This window comes from Pseudorasbora parva, chromosome 14 (assembly GCF_024679245.1).
Source record: "Pseudorasbora parva isolate DD20220531a chromosome 14, ASM2467924v1, whole genome shotgun sequence".
Classification (NCBI taxonomy): domain Eukaryota; kingdom Metazoa; phylum Chordata; class Actinopteri; order Cypriniformes; family Gobionidae; genus Pseudorasbora; species Pseudorasbora parva.
The window spans coordinates 34,948,111-34,970,707 of NC_090185.1; the positions used below are offsets into that span (position 1 = coordinate 34,948,111).

Below are 22,597 nucleotides of genomic sequence, written 5' to 3' on the forward strand. Positions count from 1 at the left end.
CCATTCTTAAAAAACATCTTAAGACACATCTTTTCCATTTGCACTTGACCAATACAGAATAGCACTTACTGATCACCACAGCAACGACCAAAAGCGCACACTCCTGGATCATATCTACGTCTCTCATCCGTATTTGTGCCTTCAGGCGGGTATGTTACATAGTTATCATAACTATCAGAATCCAGTGTTCTGTATATTGCGTACGTGAGTTTTTGTTGTAGATGGCTATTGCTGCGCGTTTAGCTAGAATACAAAACCAACCCATTGGGCCACTGAATCTGCATTAACGACAACAGCTGGGGCAACAGCCTTAGTCCTAATGGGTTGTTATCATAGCTATCAAAATCCAGTGTTCGGCACTTTGCGGACGTAAGTTTTTGTTGTAGATGTCTGTCTTTAAAAAAAAAAAAAAAAAAAAAAAAAAAATTGTGTATTGTGCTAATTAATTGAGATTTCTTACAGCTCTTACAGGTTTTTGGCCTTGTCTGTTCCGTTGCTTCTATTACTCTCCCCTTTTTTGTAAGTCGCTTTGGATAAAAGCGTCTGCTAAATGATTAAATGTAAATGTAAATGTACTGCTGAACGTTTTGCGTTAGCACGTTTTTGAGGTCTTGTGCAGCAGCACAACTAAATTAAATACAGATAAAAGCACACTCGCGGCCCTAGGAGTAACGTCTGTCTCCGGTGTGTGTGTGTGTGGTTGGGGATGTCAGTAGTGTAACTTACACAGCCGCATTAACCACAGTTAAGTTAGCCAACACGGCTAATGTTAGTAGGCTAATTTACATGTTCCAGTCGACGTCGGAAAAAAACAAAACAGCATAACGGCCGTTAAAAGTTAACCAAGCCGGCCAGGTTGCACGAGAAAACATATAAATGGCAGATAAAAAATATAAAAAAAGACTTAAACTTGCGGCTTGGAAGTTCCCGGTAAACTGGACATTAGTCATGCGGCTTCAGAGCTGGTGACGGCTTCAGTATACCTATATACAAATGATATGCAAACTACGCTCTACTTACCCCTCCCCTCAGACCCCGCCCCTCTCCACGCCAAAACAGTGACAGAGAGTTGAAACTGAAAATCAGTGACATTGAAAAAAAACTGACATTGTAAAAAAAAACTGTCACTGAAAAAGAGTGACATGAAGAAAAAATCTGAAGATTGTCATTGAAAAATACAAATAAATCCCAATTCAATAAAAGAATACGATTGTAATATTTTAATAATTTTATTTTTTCAATGCCAATACAACTGTTTTCAATGCAAATGTTTCAATACCAATGTTTCCTTTTTCAGTTCTGCTTTTGTTTTCAATGACAATTTTAATTTGTGATGCCAAATTTTAAAGTCACCATTCTGGCTCCATACGTTTACAGCTCAGAAGTGTATTGAGAGTTGCTAGACGACACTCGCGGCAGATTAGATTTATTGCCGCTAGGGTGCGTCTAGATTTCTAGCCTACGTCATCGCAGACTTTCTCATCAAATCTTCTGTCCAATCAAAATGCTCTCTAGAATCTAAAGCCCGACCCCTACACTGCTGAAATCACAGCTGATATCAGTCAGTTGTTTACACATTTACTAATTTCTACATGGTGAACAGCTCATAGCACAGTATATATGAGATAGAAAACGATTCAGTGTAAATATGATTTCAGTTGATGCGAATGAAGTTGTTTCACGCACCGTAGCAGCGCACACACCAAAGTTTCTGGTCTAAATTTAGACTACAGACAAAGCGCGGACCATATGCACAGAATGCTGTATTTCAAAGTGATATAGAGGAGATTATGATGATAAACGGTTAGAAGAAACTGGCTTTATCAAACAGACACAGTTAATACATTCGTTAATACACAGTCAAACTGTGTATTAACGAAGCGCTATTGGCTGTTTCAAAAAAGGGGAGGAGCTGTTAATAGCTGGAGCCGTTTTAGGGGAAATTACGTCAACACATTGAATAATGCTGCAGGTTTCAAGGCACTTCAGTGGGCTTTTAAAGGGGTAGTTCACCCAAAAATGAAAATGTGATGTTTATCTGCCTACCCCAGTGCATCCAAGATGTACGTGTGTTTATTTCTTCAGTAGAACACAAATAAAGTTTTTTAACTTTAACCGTTGCAATCTGCCAGTCATAATGCCTGTGAATGGGTAACAGCTCTGAGAGTAAAAAACCCCCAAAAAAACATGCTTAGACAACATGCAGAAAAAACCTGCTGCTCCTGACGACACATTGATGTCTTAAGACACGAACCGAATTAAAATAAAATCAATCATCATTACATCTGTCTGCTAAGGTCAAAGTTTGACCTTATTAGACAGAAGTAGTGACGGATGGGAACACTAGATGAGATTCGTCTGATATGAGGTGAATATTAAATGATATGAAAAAAAATTTTGATATGAAAAACAAAAAAACATAAATACTGTTGTGTTTCTCACAGAAACCGATCGATTCGTGTCTTAAGACATCAATGTGTCGTCACAAGCAGTTTTTGTGCATGTTGTCTAAGCATTTTTCACTGTCTTTTTCAAGCATTAGCTCACAAAATGTGTCCCACAAGTAAGATACTATACTCCTAATATATTTGTTTGTTTCCTATTTTCATGATCTATATAACCCTTATCCAGTGATAATTGTAATATATCGTTAGACACTTTTGGGGGGTAGGGGCGTGTTTGTTTTGGTGATCTAAAATATCAACAACAGTTACCAGAAAGCACTTACTCCACCTTTAATGATAATGATTGAAGTATCCCTTTAACAGCGGATTCAGGTGTCCACGAGCTCTATAGAGTTCCATTTAAAGTTCATGTAAAAGTCAGTGCACAGGTTTTTTCTTTGTTCAGTTTGCACACTGAATACGAGTTGGAGCTCTTAATTTAAAAATGTCAAAGTGCACCAGATTAATGAATTTATCTTTAAAATGTAAAAAAGAAAAAGGTAGCATTCCCCCTGGATCCCCCACCTAGAAGATACAATGTCCACCCCCCACAGTCTCAAAAAATACTGTAGGAAACACTGTATATGATAGTGTTCTCAAAAGAAAAATCTAATTATCTTATTATTAAAATACGTACTTGTAAAATTTTCAGCTGTAACCAGGATTTTACCACCTCTGCCTTGTTTTGAGACATGAAAACCCCGACATTGTGTCTCTCTTTTTAGTCGGTAACCTTGATAAAGACCCAAATTTGCAACATGTGATGGCAGATTCCTAAAACAAGTCCTGAGGCTTTGAGTGTCCTTATTCGCTTGGGTAAACCATGCCATGTTGCTCAACTGGGTTCAGATGTTCAGAGTCTTTAAACAACAGGGCGAAAAAAGGCCCCAGGACAATTCCCAGCTAGTATCCTAATACCAATGACCCAGTTTAGTGGTGGAAAATAGAGGAGGTTGGTGGGGGGAGAGACAGGCAGGAACTGAGACCAGACGTGGTGTCCATGGCGACCCTCGGTCTCCATGACAACGAAAAAGATCAGCTTCTTCCTCGTAAGCATGGAGAATCACACCACACTGTCCCTCAGAGCTGAGCGAAATGGGCAGTGTGAAGAAAACCCGTCTGAATGAAGAGTTGATGAAGAACGACATCACCCTGCATGAGGAAATCTTATTTCCAAATATCTAGTAGATAGTGGTGGGAAACACTAAGCAACTCACAGTTAATTTGATTCCAAAATTATTTGCAACATTTGTCTTTTGAAAAAGTTCTCAGTAACGGCCTAAAGTTTTAAAATATATTTATATTTCTGTTCTATTTTCACGGCCACCGAATAGAAATCCATGAGATTTTGAACTTTTTTGATTTTTGATTTTGAGATGTAAACACACGAGGGTGAAATATTTCCAGATTTCGCAAGGGATTAAAGTTTATTATGCAAATTGACTGTGTTGACCAACAGAAAGCTGCGTGAAAGTGACTTTATACATCAATACACAACACTTTTGACAATAGAATGGGCCTTAATTTTCCTGAAATTAAAATTTGCTGAAATTATGCGACCACACATTAAATGTGCAAATCTTTGGCCACTTAAGGCGGGCAAACACGGTGCGTTATTTGCTGTCATACAAACTCGCAGACGTTTTTTTTTTTTCTCGGGAGAAATTGTGTGGACATCATGGATGCTTGTATGGTTGTGGCTCGCAGCGTGTGAGAGGAAATGCAAAACGAGCCGAGCGGGTTAGGAGTACCTCCCGACCATACGATAAATTTTAAGCACGTTAAAAAAATTCGGGGAGTCAGCCCGATTTTCATCACCGTATTGATGTCCTCTATTGCTAAATCATGCACAACCACGGCTTCTATAGGATCTATGAGCATTATTAGGTTATATCTCAGTGACTTCAAACATACAGCGTACTCATACACACGCACACACACACACGTACGCACACACACACACACATTCTCACGCGAGCCCTCTCTCTCCCTCTCTCTCCCTCTGGTTGTTTCAGTTGAAAGGAATGGCTACTGTTCTCTGCTTTTCAACAAATCATTTGGACACATATTTTTTCTTAATTTTTTGTATCTGAAGCTAGCAGCTCAAGTCTCTGTGTTTAATGTGAAAGCTTGTGTGATCGCCACAAACTCGCCATGCATTGCAGCCGTGAACCAGCTGATTTGATGCGATTATTATTATTATATCCAACTCGTAGCATCTGCAACATCTCACAACCTCCCGAGTGTCCGAATTCGCACAGTGTACGCCCGCCTTTAAAGGTGTTTTTTTGTGATACTAGGTTTTTTTTTTTTTTCTCTAAGTTTTATTAGAGAAGTTTGTAATCCTTCATGGTTGCATGCGATTTCACTTTTTTACCTTTAGTTAGTGTGTAATGTTGCTGCTTGAACATAAACAGTATATGCAAAGTTAAGCACTGAAAATGTAATGCAAACGGAGATAGTCTTTTAAAGTTATGGAAGTTTATTGCCTACAAAAATGGCCGGTTTGGACTACAACAAGCTTCTTCCCGGGTTGGTGACATCCTAAACCCTTCCTAGTCACCGCAGATGCCACTTCTGCCCGTAATGGAAGGGCCGGGGCGTTTCCGGACAACCTGTGCTTGGCACTTAAAAATACATAAAATAAAAAATTTTGTTTCATGTAAAAATACATAAAACTACATTTGGCCTTCTAACCAATCTAAGACCATTGTGTTTTTCGGAGGGATGGGCTTCATAGAAGCAGGAAGCAAATGAGCCGTTCAAAAGACAGTGGAGACAGTGGTGTGGAATAAAGGTCAAATATAAGAAAAATATGGCATTTGAAAAAAAAAAAAAAAAAAAAAGCAGTATTAAGACATGTTTTACTGTGCCCCATAAACACAACCAAGCTTAGAAGCATCTTCTAAACAACGAGATCTCATGATAATATGTGTTTTTTTACATTAAATGTAGTTCTACTACACATACATTTACACACTAAAACGTACAATATTGACATATTGACAGCACTAAAACAAAGTATTTACATATCCAAAGCTAGAACGTGTATGAATTCCCATGTGTGATTTTTTTAAATCGTGGCATTAATGTTTTGTTTTTTTTTGGTTTTTGTCTTGTTTCATGTCCTTATTTTGTCATGTTCACAGTCAGGTGTTCCTGTTTTTCATGTGATCATGCATCTGATCAGCGAGAGTAGCCACGTGCAGGCGGAGAGGAGATGCAAACGTAGACATGAAGTCGGACACTTTCTACTTCCCGTAGTGATGCTTGCGCTAAATTTGCATACTTTATCACAGCTGAAGTTAAATAAATGCAATATTTCTCAAATACACAGATGTTTCAGAACACATTTTCATTCAATACTGTATGTACTGCTTAATACAGCATCTGTATGTATAAGAATAAAAGTTCAACATATAAACCTACACTATCAGTGAAGTGGGGTCTACGGTCTTCATCAGTTTTAGTTTGATAAACATAATAATAATAATACTAATAAATTTTATTTATAATGCACTTTATATTAAACAAAATCTCAAAGTGCTAAACATGACAATATAACATCGCGACTACATGAAAAGAGGTTTTACTGTTATAAATAAATGATATGTGAGAATTAGTGGAACAGAATGTTTTAGAATAGACACGAAAATCACGTGACCGCTGTCATGCGGTGAATCCGGCCAATCGTGGATCAGCTGTGTCGTCATCAGAGCTCGTGCAGCCACTCTTGAGAAGCTCTCAAAAGGCTGTCGCAGTAATTTGTTGACATACGTCACAGTCACGTGCCACCGGCGCTGCCTCAAGTTGGCATAAACTGCTTCTAGTCAGCTGCCGATCGGTCTGTGCATCGCTGTAAGAAGTCGAACAAGCCTGTTGACATTGGTTCATTTAGTCATGTGGGTTCTCAGTTCTGTACTGACATTGGTTCACTGTTTAATCATTGTTTGCAGGGGCCGGTTGCATAAATCACTTAGACTAGTCTTAAAAGTAAGTCATCTAATTTTTTTCTTTAAGACTGGTCCTAACTTTTTAAAAATCAGTTACATAAAAATGGTAGCTTGGTTCATTTTAAAATAGAAAAGTAAGACTGATTACATTTTGACTAATTTCTAGTTGCAAAAATTAGTGCTTAAGACACAGTCTTAACATAGTGGCAAGTTTATGCAACTAGCCCCATGTTTCCCTTTTCTAAGTCATTAGTCTTTGTGTATTTAAGCCCTCATGTTGGCCTTGTTCCCTTTTCTAGTATTAAATGTCTGTGCAACCCATTGCTGGTGAGTTTTCTATTTAGCTATGCCAAGTCAAGTCTTTGTTTCTAGATTATGCCAAGCCAAGTTTTTATTTTATGTTTTGGATATTTTTGAATTAACTGCACTTGGGTTCTGCAACTTGCCTCCAGTGCACCTCGTTAAAGTTTTCAATTGTCACATCAATGCCTGTTTTCAGTCACATTTATTAAATGCAGTATACTAATCTACTTAAAGGAATAGTTCACCCAAAAATTACAATTTTGTCATCATTTGCTCACCCTCAAGTTGTTTTAAACCATGTATTTGATATTTGATGTAAAGAAATATGGAAGAATGTTTGTAACCAAGCAGATCTCGGCAGCCATAGTAGGGGGAAAAATACTATGGCTGTCAATGGGGGTCGAGATCTGCTTGTTCTGATGATGAACAAAGCTCTTACGGGTTTGGAACGACATGAGGGTGAGGAATTAAATGACAGAAGAATAATTTTTGTGTGAATGATTCATTTAAGAAAGATAACAACCCCCCCCCCCCCCCCCCCCCCCACTACCATCAGGCAAGGCAAGGCAAATTTTCTATAATTGATATTCAGTGCCAAAAGAAAGCTAAACAGCGATTATGTACACAAGCATACTAACACTCCTGGAGCTTTTAAAAACTTATAAAGTCTTGTAAAAAGTTTTTGGTGGGTGTTAAAGCGTATCAAAAGAAGGTTTCCCTGTAAACAAACTCTCAAGCGTTGTTCTTGGCTTAAGACCTTGTTGTTATGCCTGACTCTCTCCCCTAGTAGAGCAGTTTAGAAGTGTGGGCATAGAGTACATGGAAATGCATCCACTGTAAATAATTAATCAAGGCCTTTTACAGTAAAGTGGTGGATCGGGGTGGATGGTCTGTACAGTTAGAGCAGACCTGAGCTTCAGTGCGGAAGGAATCGATTAGCACTGCAGTACAATTGGGAGAGGATTTCCTGATGTCAGTTATATTGCCACTTCAATACAGATCACTCAAAGCTTGACATTAGAAATAGGGATGTCCATTTAACATGGACAATTTGATATAATACAAAAAGATTTAAAGCAAATTCCTGAAATAGGTCTTAAATGTCTTCGATTATCATCTTTTAAAGGTGCAGTAACCAATTTCTGAGAAACAGTTGATATTTGAAATAATCCCAAACAAACACACCCTGGCCCCAAAATGCACAAAATGCAAGAGTAGATGTCTCTTTATTATAGCTGAAGGGAAGTAAATAATGCTTCAAGAAGAATTAAGGAAAGATGATGAATGAACAACAAGAGAAGCACAAAATAAGAACACACGCAGATAGATACAAGAAAGAGTTTGCTGTTAGTCGCCAACAGCACACCATATCCAGACAAACAAAAACACAAAACTGTCCTGTTACATAGCTAATAATACAACAACAGCAAAAACAATGTTACTCGCGTGTGGAGCAGAAATGACGCAACCCTGAAATCCATTTTCCTGCCTTCCCGCTTAGGTCTCTCCAGTGCTAAAGCTCTTCTAATATTAATGCGGGCCCTAAAGTTTTTAACCCTTCTTTTTCCAGTGATATTTCTCTGACTTTTTCTCTTTTCTAATGTCTCAGCCATCTCTCTTGCTACAGTCTTTCTTCAAATCTCCCTCTTGCTTACTCTCTCTCCTCTCCTATCATGAGTGGACACACGCCCCCTACTGCTGATTGGCAGAGGTGGAAAGTAACAAATTACATTTACATCGCATCATTGCAATCCGGAAACGACGGCATTTAATTGAAGAGCGGGAGAACAAATGCGCAAAAATCACAAAAAGATGGAGATGGACAAGACAGACATCAGCGTTGCAGACCCAGCTGAAAGCCAAACGCCGGTGTGAACCTCTGTTTGTATAGTATATACATTTGATACAGAAAAAAATAATGTGGTGTTGTCCTGGAGGATATCAGATTTGCAAAAAATGTTGATACGAGGAAACATACCTGTGTAACCTGTGCACCTGTGCACAATAAAGGTATGTTTATAACTTCAAGGTGGGGTAAGTGCTATCTCGTAACCATTGTTGGTATTTCAAATAACCAAAACAATCACGCCCCTACCCCCAAAAGGGTCTCGCCCCTATTTTGATAGCGCCGCCCCACACATACGTAACCCATAGGCATCAACGGCTATGGCAGAATCTCTGTGTATCTAATCCAGGTCGAATATTCAATGAAAAAGTCATCCCTTCTATCACAAAAACACAAACCGTTCTTGTGAACAACTCGATAGTACACGAGTAAGAGTCCAACTAACGAACATATTACAATTATGACAAGATTAGAGTTTCAGCAATCACAAAAACACACACAAACCGTTCTCATCACACAGTCCAGCAAACGACATAAAACAATTATGACAAGATTAGACTCATAGCAATCACAAAAATTACAAACTGTTCTCATGAACAACTCTATAGCACGAGCCGACAGTCCAACTAACGGCATATTACAATTATGACAACATTAGAGATAGCGATCAAACTGTTCTCATGAACAACTCTACAGAGTCTAGCAAACGACATATTACAATTATGACTGGATAAGGGTTATATAGATCATGAAAAGAGTGACCAAACATATATTAGGAGTATAGTATCTTACTTGTCTGAGACATTGTGTGAGCTGATGCTTGAAGCACACGGTAAGGAGATTTAGATGCTCCATATGATGTGGAAATGAACGGGTCTTTATCATCGCTGAAGTGAGCCACAATACGATCGCAAATGGACTAACAAGCGGACATGACACACGAGCATAGTCAAGCAGCATATATTAGGCTAGTTCTCGGCTAATGTCCGTCATGTGTGACTCGTGTGTTTTGAATAATGACTTGCACAGAGCGAGAGCGAGCGCTCTTCTCACCATCAATAGTAGACACGCCCCTTACCTGCTGATTGGCTACAAGTTTGTTATTCCACTCTGCCCGTGTCCTTTTTCTAAAACGGTCGCAGAGGGAATCCCGGAATCCAGTCATGAACATTAACTTTACATTATAACGCAGACGTCACGTAAAACACACAAACTGATGGATGAACGAATAACTCGAAAGTAGAGCTGTACAATAAATCTTATTGCGACTTGGTCTGTGAATATTAAAGCGCAATACACTGCTATATAAATGATCTGCTTGTTCTGTCTCTCTGAATGAGCAGTGCGTAATCTCTCACAAACAATATTTGGACATGAACATTTCCAGAGCTGATCTGAGAACCCCTAATGATCCTTTTCACCATTTTATTTGAATAAAAACCAGTCAAATACACTCTGAAAAAGGTCTTCCCTAAAACCTGTCAAAAATAAACTTTTGGTTTAACTATTAGAAATTATGACAAAAATATGAAAATTATGGAAAAACCTAGTAGATGCTGAAATGTCTAATCGCTCTGAGAAAACAAAGGAAATTAGCATCTGAACTCATTCATACAGTTAGCGTCACTGTCCGAGACGACATCACACTGAGTGAACCATCTACGAATGACTCTAATTAACATGCCTTTCCTTTCACATGAAACTTCCCCCAAACTCTTGCTCCCTCAAACTTGAGATCACCTGAAATGCATCAGAAATCTTTGTTACAATGTCAATCCTCACGATACAGTAGTATATGTGTTTGATATCATTTAAAAATGTCTCAGTGCGACTGGTACAAATTTCTCAACTCCACAGAAGTAAACCAGAACATTATAAATGTTTTAAGAATTTAAAGATATCTTTCCTTTGTGTATGGTGGGTGTGGCTTTCAGCCATTTGGCCTCTCTTTCATACAAGTCTATAGGACTTGATTAATGCAACAGAAAATTTGATTCGGCTGTACAGCCGCTCTGGAGAAAACAGTGATTATCAGCTCATTTCAGTTATCATATAGCATCAATGCGGGCGGATCTGTAATATAGCTGATATAGTAAATTTAGTTTAGTAATTACATTTCTTTGGATATCTATTTGAAATTTGAGTGTCCCCAAACAAGCAAGCCAAGCAAAAGGCAACAATTAAAATAATACACAATTTAAACATTATTTAAGAATATATTTTTAATCTGTGGTTTATAATTTAGTAAATCTCTCTTTTGCAGCACTTTGCCAAAAAATAAAAGTTTGTTACATTTTATTTGATTACCACCATTTTTGATAATATATTTATATTAAACCATAAAAAGAAAACATTTATTATATTATTTTTAAACATTTTTTTAAATCAAATTCATAATAATTTATTGAATGATTAGATTAGACGTGATTAGATTAGTTGATTAGACATGTTTTAGACATTTTAATAAACAAAACAAACAACTGTTTTTAAGTTCTGTTTTTACGGCGCGACAGACGTGTTGCACGGACGACTGGATCTGCTGCACCTGAGAGCAGTGTGGGCGGCGTGAATCTTTCGAGCTTGAAACAAAGAGCCATAAAATCTCCAGAGGAATTTCCCGCTTGGAAATCCCAACAATCTCATTGGTTAAGTCTAACTCAGGAGGGTGGGACTACTCCCAGACCTTAAAAAGGGAGGTGCTCGGATGCCCTCCCTCTCTCTTTTCTCTCTGGCTGAACCAACACGTCATCGTGGCTGGCCCTTGAGCCAGGCCACCAATGCAGGCCCTCCAAGCAGGGAGGGCCTCCAAACACAGAGCCATGTGCTGTGCGGTACCAGAAACCCGAGGCCCACACACGGCTATTATGACAACAGGCCCCAACACTTCATGTCAACCTTCTTCTTCTTCGACCATCAGAGACTCTGCAAGTTCACCATCGTTCCTTCACTCCCCACGGAAGGAATCATGCGTGGAAAAACGGTCTTCTACGGCTCAAGCCATATGCAAGTATCGTACGCAAAACAAATTGCTGTGTAGTGAGTGAAACTGTAAACCCCTTTGTTCAGACAAAGGGGCTTGTAGTCACCGATGGTTTCTCTCAAGGTTTAGACTCTTTAGACTTCATCTATACTGACCCGGTTCTTCTAACCACTTTCACTTCAACTCTTGCTATGTATGTTTTGTGTATGTATGTGTTTTATGTCTCGTTCGTGATTTATAGATATTAAATTTTGTGCACAATATATGTTTGGTTCTGACTCCCTGCCTGCAAACAAATTGTCCCTTAAATGATCGATCTGGTTATGCGCTCTAAGCGCTTATGTAAATACAAAGGAAGAATGTTTTTCTGAAGCCATGAAAAATATCTTTTTCTTAGAATTAAGTAATAATCAATACTAAATGTTCACAAACGAACTGATTAATTGATTGCAATGTTAATGTAGCTACATAAAGCTAATCTATTAAATTATTCAAATATTCATAATTAATCATAATGAGTTATGAATAATTATTAATATCCCTTAAGAGCTAATTCGTTACAACTCCATCAAACGTCCAACTTAGTTTTTGAAACTTTGTCTATGTTTAGGATGGGAATCCAAGTCTTTAACAGTGTAAAAAGCTCAGTATGCATGAAACAGCATTTCACCCCCCCTTTAATTATATAATTGTTTTAATGACTTTAAGCTATAATTCACTGTAACAATGAAACCTTAAAAATAAAGTGTAACCAAATGTTTTAGTGTTTTCTTGGGAATCAAACCCATGACCTTCATGCATAATGCATTATGCTCAACCAGAAAAGATGCAGGAAATCAGACTAAAATCACATATAGAAAATATTAAAATATAGCTGTAAATCTTTGAAAACAATTGCTAAACCTTTTCAACAATAAAATAGATGTCCATCGAAATTTCACCTGCTAAAGGGAAATAAATTATTTATGTAAAATGAAATATATAGCAGATTATAATTATAATAATTATAATACAGCTCAATCACTGTATGGATTTGATCTTAGCATTTGAAATAAGAGCTGGGTGATATGACGGAGCAAAGGCTATTTTAAGAACACACAATCACTTTCACGTCACTGGATATGGAAGACTATTCTAAGAAATAGAAGTATTTTTAGACCGTAAAACACTGCATATCAAAGCATGCAATGCGACAAATACAATGTGGACTAAATATAACATCCAAAAGTTAGATGATGTGTCGTGATTTCAACCATTAGCCCCAAACCGGATGCGTTTAGTCATGGCTTACATGTGTGCAGAGAGAAGTGTTTGCTGTCAGCGCCAATGGCTCCGCCCTCTTCTTCTCCCAGCAGATACTGGATGGAGCGAAGCTGGAAGCAAGGATCCGACAGCAGCACAGATGCAGCCCTTGAGATCCTGGAAGACAAACGAATGAGGATGTTCATGTTGTCGTGGGTGGTTGTCGGGCTGTTGCTATGTAGTTTCAACAGTATCATGCTTACAGGCTCAAACTTTTTTATTATTAAAAAAGCAAACAAGCACATCCAGCCCAGGAGAGAAAAAGTAAAACAAAATAAATGTGACACATTACTTTTCATAAAAAGTAATTAAACTAGGCATAGTTTCTTGTTTGCCAAAAAATAAAAATTAGCCCATGATTTACTCACCCTCAAGCCATCCGTGGTCTATATAACATTCTTCTTTCAGACGAACACAATTAGAGTTATATTTAAAAAATGTCCTGGCTAATCCAAGCTTGGTAGATCAATGGCAGTCCAAAAAAAAATAAAAAATGCATCCATCCATTATAAAAGTATTCCACACTTTTTTTGGACTTCAAATTTTGGGCTGCCATTGTGCTGCCAAGCTTGGATTAACCAGGACATTTTATATATATATATATAATTATATATATAAAATTATTGATTGTATTCGTCTGAAAGAAAAATGTCATATACACCTAGGGTGGCTTGAGGGTAAGTAAATAATTTCATTTTAACTATTTCTTTAAACAATTAAGATTCATTCACAGAAAAAAAGAAAGAAAAAAAAAACTAATTTACTAAGTTAATTTCCAAACTCTTCATTGAAAGTATAATAATTTAATATTTTTTTAAATAATAATTATAAAAATCATCAACAACAACAACAATAATTATTCAAAATTGTTATTTGCAGAATTATTTCTGAAGTTAAACAATTAATGAATTAACAAATTAGGATTTTCCCAGTCCCACGCGCCACAGAAAGTATATTCATAATTATTATTATTAATGATATTTATTATTTAGAATTAAACAGTTAAACAATCCAGAATAAAATCACAGAACATGTCATGTATTTGTTAAGTTTATGATATCACTGGAATGGAGAATGGACAGTTGCGCTGGAGGAAACATTTCTACTCTACAACAGAATCTGCCACTTATGACAACAGCAGCAAACACAGCAAAGCTGCCAACTTATTGTAAGTCCTGCTCAACAGTTCCTGCCTACATAAATCCCTGCTATTATTCAGGACAAACAAATGGAGAGGAGAAAGGGGGATGGTATCGGGAAAGGATGGAACACAAACTCTGGACGCCCCAAAAGCTTTGCACCATATGTCAGAGCACTGCCCACAATATGGTTCTCACTTTTTTGAACAAATCTCTAACCCCATGTAGAAATAGTGATGCTTGACTTAGCAAAATGATAGAGGGAGAGACAGACTCGCAGATATTGCTCATTGGAGCGCAGCTGTCAGACTGTAAGAGAACAGAGCTCGTGGGATGGGGTCAACAAACGTCCCAAAAAATGCTTTTTCAGAAAGAAACAAACCCTATTTGCACATCAAATGCTAAACTGATCTATACACCACTTATCTATACAGATTAAAAATTAAATCCTTTTGCTTTGTTCATTTCTCAAACAAACAAAAAAGTTCCATGATGATTTATGGAGTTTCATCCCTAATGGCTTTGCTTTAAAAACCGAGCAGAGCTTCCTCACCACTTTGACACACCTGCTGTTTACATCTAACCTTCACTTATCAATCTTTCATGTGTGTTTTTCCGATCGCATACACCTACTCACGTACAATGCCTCATGATGCAAGCAAAGGAAAAAGAGACTTCCTTTAATAATGCAAGAGTATATTTTTTGGGCGGCAATGGACCAGGAGGTTGGTAGTTCAATCCCCGGTTCCACCTGACCAAGTGTTGAGGTGTTAATGAGCAAGACACCAAACCCCAGGAGCTGGATTGTGCCTTACATGGCTGACATTACCTTCGGTGTATGAATGAGAGAGTGAATGGGTAAATGCGAGGCAAAATGTAAAGCACTTTGGATGGCCATAGGATCTGTTGAAAGCGCTATATACCGGTAAATGCAGTCCATTTACCATTTTACCGTTTTTTTCTTCATTGCTTATGTGGGGGAAATGATTGGTTTGAAAGTGAGACACATCTACAGGTAAACCAAGCGTAAACAGAGCAACAGAGCAGGGAATAGAGACTGAATACTGTCTACTGCAGTCCTGTGGACAAGTCTTTTTGGGGGGAAATGTCTGTTACCATGTCAGATCTTTTTTTTTTTTTTTTCTATATGCAATCAGATCTAGTCTGATTGCATATGGCACACAAAATGGGAAGACCCTGGATTTCCTGGAGACGTGTCTGGAAAGAAAGCAGTCATGATGCCAAACCCCCTTATGGAAAAGAAAAGCCATTGTGTTTAGAACTGGGACAATGAACATCTATCAATATAAACTAAATGCTGGACTTTTAAAAGTATGCGACAACGTTCTTGAATTAAAACTTATTAGATGCATGATGGTCTGTTATCGAAGGGACATTGACTTTACACTTTCACAGCACTAAACATGACATAAAACCAAACTAACTGTGATTGGTTGCTTTACATGTCGGTCAAAAGTTCTCTCGGGTGGCCCTTGACCTTGAATAAGCTTCAATGGAGTCCAGAAATTCTCCCATCAATTTGAAGTTCTGGCTACGCGAGAGTCAGATTTATTTTTTTGAGTCAGATCTAAATAAATAACACAAAAGTACAAAATATTTAATATAAAGGATTTACACTTAACATTTTCTGACCCAAAGTAATTTTTTCTATACTACAAAACAAAAACAAAAAACAAAAAAAACAACAATAACAAGAGAACAAAACAAAAACAATAAACAAAACAAAAAATTAATAATGAAATATTATTTTTAAATAGTGTGAATCAGCAAGAGTGGGGAAAGCACTTTTTATATAATATATTATAATTAATATAATATAATATAATATAATATAATATAATATAATATAATATAATATAATATAATATAATATAATATAATACAAAACAATATAATATAATATAATATAATACAATATAATATGATTTAATATAATATAATATAATATAATATATTATAATATAATATAATATAATATAATATAATATAATATAATATAATATAATATAATATAATATAATATACGTGGCAGTGGTTCACAGATTGCTCGACTGAGGGGTTGACACAACCGATACCACTCACACCTTTATCCTGCCTAAAATCTCTGTGGCAGAAATGTTGTTCCAGCAGAAACTAAATCCTTTAGCAGATGTACAGACACACAAGCAAACCTTTAGGACATCCGTACTGGGAGACAAACACTTGAGCAAATATGTTTGTGCCCGCATACAAACACACCCAGCTGGCTGCCGTGTTTACGAGGTGCGTCTGGCTGTCATGCTAAGTTAGCAATACAGTACACACAAAGAATGACAGGGCTGGACGGGCAACAACGCTCAAACAGAGGTCTGGTAAACAAATAAATCACACACACGATCAGTGCCCACACAACCCGCACCTGGCAGCCCTCCTGCTGCGCTCTAAGGGTGACTGTGCTGGCAGTCTCAAACTGACGGCGTTTCAAACACTCATCCTTGCTTTTTTTTTATATCAGAATGAATACAGATGCATATATAACTAACAAAATGTAAAAACATGCCACTGGTTTTGCTTAGAAACCCCAGTTTAATGGTGCTATTTATGGTAAGACAACAGTAACCACAAATTAAAAATATCTGAGATCTTTCAGATAATTCAGCAGCTTTATTTAGGCACAAACGCATGCCTAAATTTGACTCTGCATAAAGTATGGTCAACTTTGGCGTTTATTCTGTGCAAGAACCAGCCATGCAATCTAGGGCTGCACGATTATGACAAAAATCATAATTGTTGATTATTCCCTTGAAACTGTAATTGCACAATTTACATTAAATGTTTTGAATAGCTTTATACCATTGTCTAAAGCAACTGCATGCCATATTTTTATACAAAAGGAAACAAAATATTATTAAAAAAATAAAAAACAAGCTGAAAAAACAAACTTTTTTTAAATAAAACAATTGTAAGAAGATGCATCCAATAATCGTGACTTTCACACTGTGTAGTTCTAGGAACTAGACATCAGGGTGACTCCCCGCATCAGGGTGACTCCCCGAGAACAAAATGTTCCCCTAGGGTCATTTTCCAGGTTGCATTCGCACCGCCAGTAGGAACTCTGAAGTAAAGTAAAAACTGTGCTTGTTGTTGTGAGTTTTATTTTGACAGCGCGGCAGACATTTATTTTGATGGCACTGAAAACGGCAAAGTCTGAGCAAAGGGCACTTACATTCTCCTTACAATCTTTTCAACAGTCCTCTAATATAGTATTAGGTAAAAATATTATACAAAGAAAGTAGACATTATATGAAAAAGCGTTTGCCATGTGGCTGATGTTCAATGTCACTAGCTGAGCAGAAATAAATAATCGTGTTTCGCTTGCTCCCCTTGGATTGTGTCTCCTCAGCATAAGAGTTGAGAGGTCCATATATCACTGTTTTCTATGTTACTTCATATAGGCTGTGTGCACAGCTTTTTAAAAATGGCAGGTGCTATTTTGCGTGCATTCATTTACACTTTTTGTCACTGATAGTTCTTATTATGCTGGGTTAGACCCTACCCGAAGTAGTCGTGATTTGACTCTCACAACAAATAACATGCTCTAAACACACGTGTTTATTTCTTTTAATTTTTGTAAATTGTAAGTGGCTTTGAACGATTTGTGGCTTTGTGGCTTTGAACGATTACATAATCATGGCATCCGTAATCATGATTAGAAATTTGATTAATTGTGCAGCCTTAATTTAAACAGGAAATGACCAACTCACATGTGAAGCCACCAACCATAGTGAGTTAGTTTTATTAGCTGTATTTAATTTAAAACTGATTTAAACCTGTTATTAAATTGCTTTTATAGAGTTCTAGGGCTTCACGGCTACTTATTTTTCTACCGGTTAGCCAACAAATGAGCATGCGAATGTTTACCTTTATGACGGGTGTCCAAATTTTTAAAAGGGGGTCAGATTCGATGTTGTGGACACACCTGGGGGGCATTTACATACACATACAGTGATATAAATACATACATGCACAGTTCTTAGGCAACTTTAGAAGTGTCATGAACTGCTTTTTTTATACTGTTGTCTGAGGTCAACTTATGACGTTCGCATGGTTTTTACATTCAAAAACATCTGGCAACTAATAAGTAATAGGCTATTTTTTTAGGCTCTCTCCAAAACGCTGGGTTTTGATGGGCGTGCCGAACTGGAGACTTGAAAGTAAACGCCCACGGCTAGGATTGGATAAGGTTTGCATATTTGCGGCGTTCCTTTTATGCTTAAATATGAAAAAAATATAGGCTACAGTGCGCCGCATTTACGTGTGCAACTGAACACATTGTTACATGTTTGGTGACGTTGAGCTGCGTTTTATGTGGTGTTTGCTTCTCTTCAATTAAAATATTGTTTCTATATATGGTATTTAGTCTATAAACATTTAATATAAATACAAATGCACAAAACTACAAGTTTATGACAAAAACTTGTCTGTAATTTGGCCTTTAGGTTATTAATCATTTAATACACTATACCTACATTAAAAATGCAATAAAATTAGATATTATCCTACATTTCTGACAAAATGCCACGGTCATGTTGAAATCCATGTTGGTTGAAAAGTATTCTAACTAGATTGGGTCAATATTCCTCCTTGTTTGCATGTTAGTTTTGTTGGTCAGCAGTGTTTCAACTGGCTTTAAACTTAATTAAATCACAGAGACTTGTAGCTTGTACAGGAGACCTCTACGCGGAAGTCGAACACGTCGTACAGGGTGCTTAGCGGTCTTGTGATCAAGACACTAAGCAAGTAAAAACATTTGTGTTGAGTCTAAAATGTAGTACTGCCACCTTGTGTTGACATTGTGAAAGCGTTCAATTTGTAAATTATGCGTGGCGGCCACATATAATATATTTTAATAGACAAGCTGCGAGTCATTTGAAATTCATCCCCAGCCCACATTTTGCCCTATTTTAACGATCTGAGTGCATGGCCTGAAGCACATGGGGCAGGTGCACTTAGACTGTGTCCGAATCCACTTTTGCTAGTTGGTTGGCATGCCAGACACATGGTTCAAAAGGGTTGTACCTTGTCTCTTAAAGGGGGTTTCAGTCAATCTCATGTCAGTCTTGAGTACCCATAGAGTAGTACTGCATCCTTCATATCTCCGAAAAGTCTTTAGTTTTACTATATTTATAAAAGAAAGATAGGCTGTAGACTTTCTGGAAAAAAAACTAACGGATGGAGGCGTGTCATGTGGGCGGAGCTAAAGAATCACAAGTGCGCAGCTATTGCATGAGAGTGTCTGAAAGCTGTGACATCCTCAAGCGTGGAAAAGAAAACGTTACCATAAATAAACCATCGCTTTCAATCAGATTCAACTAATACATATATGATCCAGAATCAGATCCGGAGGCTGAAATAAATTGAACAGGAGAAGCAGATACAGCAGGACGTCCGTCTCTATGGTATGTACTGTATTTAGTGGCCTGTCAACATTTGTATGCGTTTACTCATGGTTTATGATGACATGATTTGGTTTATGGACTATTGTATGCGACTAAACCTTAGCAGTAGCAAGCAAAACGGTTTTGCACATCAGACTAGTGTATAGAAAAACAATGGAGTATCGCATTTGAATGACGAAGCACGCTTTATGAGAACGTCCCCTAGGTTTACGTTTAGGTGGTTTTACAATAAACAAACTGACACCTATATTGGTCAGCTAAACAAATGTATTTAAACACACCATACATTGCATGCTCCATTGATAAATTAACTACACACGATTGTGTTGTTTACTTATGTTTACTTACGCGACGATAGCCTGCTTCCAAAACACGATCATGAACCTTTATCGAACCTTCAAAAACACACATCTTTGGTAACATTGTTGAGTTTGTGAAGTCCTGTGACAGCAGTGACCATGGAGATCCACTTTTGCGACACGACTGAAGCATGATGTTGTGAAGCTTCCCGTCATTTCTGCGTTCAAAACGGTTCAAATGCAGCGCTGCATTCCTGGAATGCTATGTGGGCGCGTTAAAGTCACTTGACGTCACCCATAGGAATAAAGTGGAGCGGGACACGCAGAAGTGTTGCATGGACGAGTGGATCTGCAGCTTGAGAGCAGTGTTTATGCTTATGGGTGTGCATTTGGTCTGGTCGCTCACGCGCAAACTTCCGGGAGAAGAGCCCATAAGGCCCATATAAGGACATTCCTACCTATTGACGTCAAGCAGACTCGTACTCGAAAAACACTTTCTGAAACTTGTGAGAAACTTTTTGACACTCTTTAATACTCCATCAAATGTCCAACTTAGTTTTTAAAATTTTGTCCATGTTTAGGATGGGAATCCAAGTCTTTAACAGTGTAAAAAACCCAGCATTAATGAAACAGCATCCCCCTTTAATGAGTCATGGGTGTGTTTTAGGCATAACGTGCAATAAACCAATCAGAGTCTCATCTTCGTTCACTTTAAAAGCCAGTTGCACTCGCACCATGGCGATTCGCTATTTTCATGCTGGAATTTGCGAGTGGAAAGACTGAACGCTTCTTCAGAGAGGAATCCTTTTATTTTTTTTATATTTAAAAATGTTTGTGTGCTGCTGCACATCCCTGTGTCTGTAATTAGCACCTATAGTGTAAGCATAGAGCACCTATAGTGCTCTAAAATAACACAAAAAATACTCAGTTTTCAGTTCCTCAAAATAGCAACATGCCAAAAATGCACCTGAACACACCTCGATTTCAGACCATGGTCGAACAGATGCTCGCAAATGTATATGCTATTTCAAACACGTGACATGAAACGTGATGTGAAAATGATAACCACGTTGGGCTGAAACTAGCAAAACACACTGGCATCGCATTGCTCTGGGGATTTGATAGGGCCCTTTATGCCACATAACCAGATCAAAGAAATCTACTAGTTGTTGCAACCCCTGAAGAGTTCTATAAACAAGACGCTATGTCTAGTAAATGACAAAACATCAATCAATCAATCAATCAATCAACTTTATTTATATATTCACAGTGGCAAGCTATTTTGGCAAAACATGGCAAGCTATTTTGTTTATCGCTCAAGCCAGCGGAAATAGCTTTGTTAAAATACTTTGAACAACTGTTGGATTTAGGTAAATGGACATTAAAAATGTCCAATGCTGTTAGAATAAAATTTCAAAATAAGCTTGTCTAATCAAATTACTAAATGTATAATTAAAAAGAAAAAAATTAATACATACTTTGATGGAGGGGGGTTGTTTAAATATTAAAATATATCAATCAGAATCTAGTTGTAAAGCATCCCAGTATGACAGCAGGTATCTCTCCAAGAGCACAAGCCTGTAAACAGGAGAGGCTATTTGTGGCGTCTGTGGCCCCCAACAGACAGACACTGACTCACTGGCCCCTCTCTGAGACTCGACTTCAATCCTGCCTCTCCCAGGCACAGCGGGGCTGACAGATGAGCGTGGGGGAGGCTTTTGGAACAGCTTCCATCACTACATACACACGCCTCACGATTCCCTCACATCCTTCAAAAATATGCCCTACACTTGGCATGCTATTAGATAATTAGGGCTGGTCGCAGAGCTTACAAGGGGCTCTTGGCTGAAAGGGCCCATATAGTTGTATATAGTCGATAGCGGGGGTCGGCAACCTAATAACTGACATGTAACATCAGCCAAAGACATGTATGTATTTAATTAAAAATAAAGTTCCTCAAACTTGCATATGGACGTACATTTTAAAGTAATCAATCCTTATAGCCACACAGCATGTTTTTTTAAATTAGGAGCTATAGATCCTATTAAAGTGTGAGATTTTATCCTGCGCTCGCACGTAGATCAAATAAACCATTCATGCAGGATTTTCCCTCCCTCCAGGGTTGCAGTAATTGTGGCATTTACTTTTTCAATAAATTATCAAAAAAAGAGCACAAACTGAATAATCTGTACGAGCCGTTTAATTTTCTACTACTCAACATGGTTGCATGTACCAAAATTGGGACAAAACAGTAGTATTTGTCATAAAAATAGTAATAAAGCATTAAAAAAAATACCAAGCTGAAAGACATTAATTGAGATTTTATATAATTTTAACGTACATTATACAATGGCAAATCAATTGTTTTATTATTAGATAATGAGAGACAATGGCATCTAATGAATACTAGAGACAACGGCAAGCAACCTACTGTATTAAAAGTCATTCTTTGTTCTGTAAATTCATTCTGTAAATTTGATGCCATTAAATGGCTGGCAAATCACTGGCAAATCAAGTAATAAGTACTTCCTCAAAAGCACTCACAGAAAAAAAAACACTATCAACCCCATATCTTGTAAGCACAGCTCCATTTGCAGGCAGACTGGTCAAACCCAAGAATCGTAGAAGATGTGTAAACAAGCCAATCAGACTGAAACATATTATTTAAGAAGCTCTAGCATTCGAGTGAGCAATATGTATGAGATGGTCAGTGAACAGATTGTAGGCGTCTGAGGATGAGACTACCATGAAACATGTCAGAGCATGTGCACTACCCGCTCTCTGACCCACATATTCTTTATTTATGGGCTTTTCTTCTAAACTGTATAGGAATTATATATTACATTATGTGACTCTAAATGTGATCTAAATG

At 37.5% G+C, this 22,597-nt stretch overlaps 1 protein-coding gene across 4 annotated transcripts in view; it reads right to left on the reverse strand.

Moving 5' to 3' along the window:
* Positions 1-22,597, reverse strand: part of LOC137040563 (E3 ubiquitin-protein ligase RNF123) — a 200,603-nt gene that overhangs the window by 54,472 nt on the left and 123,534 nt on the right. For all 4 annotated transcript variants that reach the window (XM_067416310.1, XM_067416308.1, XM_067416307.1 and 1 more), the window contains exon 36: positions 12,818-12,945. In XM_067416310.1, coding sequence (XP_067272411.1) covers positions 12,818-12,945 — 128 coding nt within the window. The remainder of the gene's footprint in view (positions 1-12,817; positions 12,946-22,597) is intronic.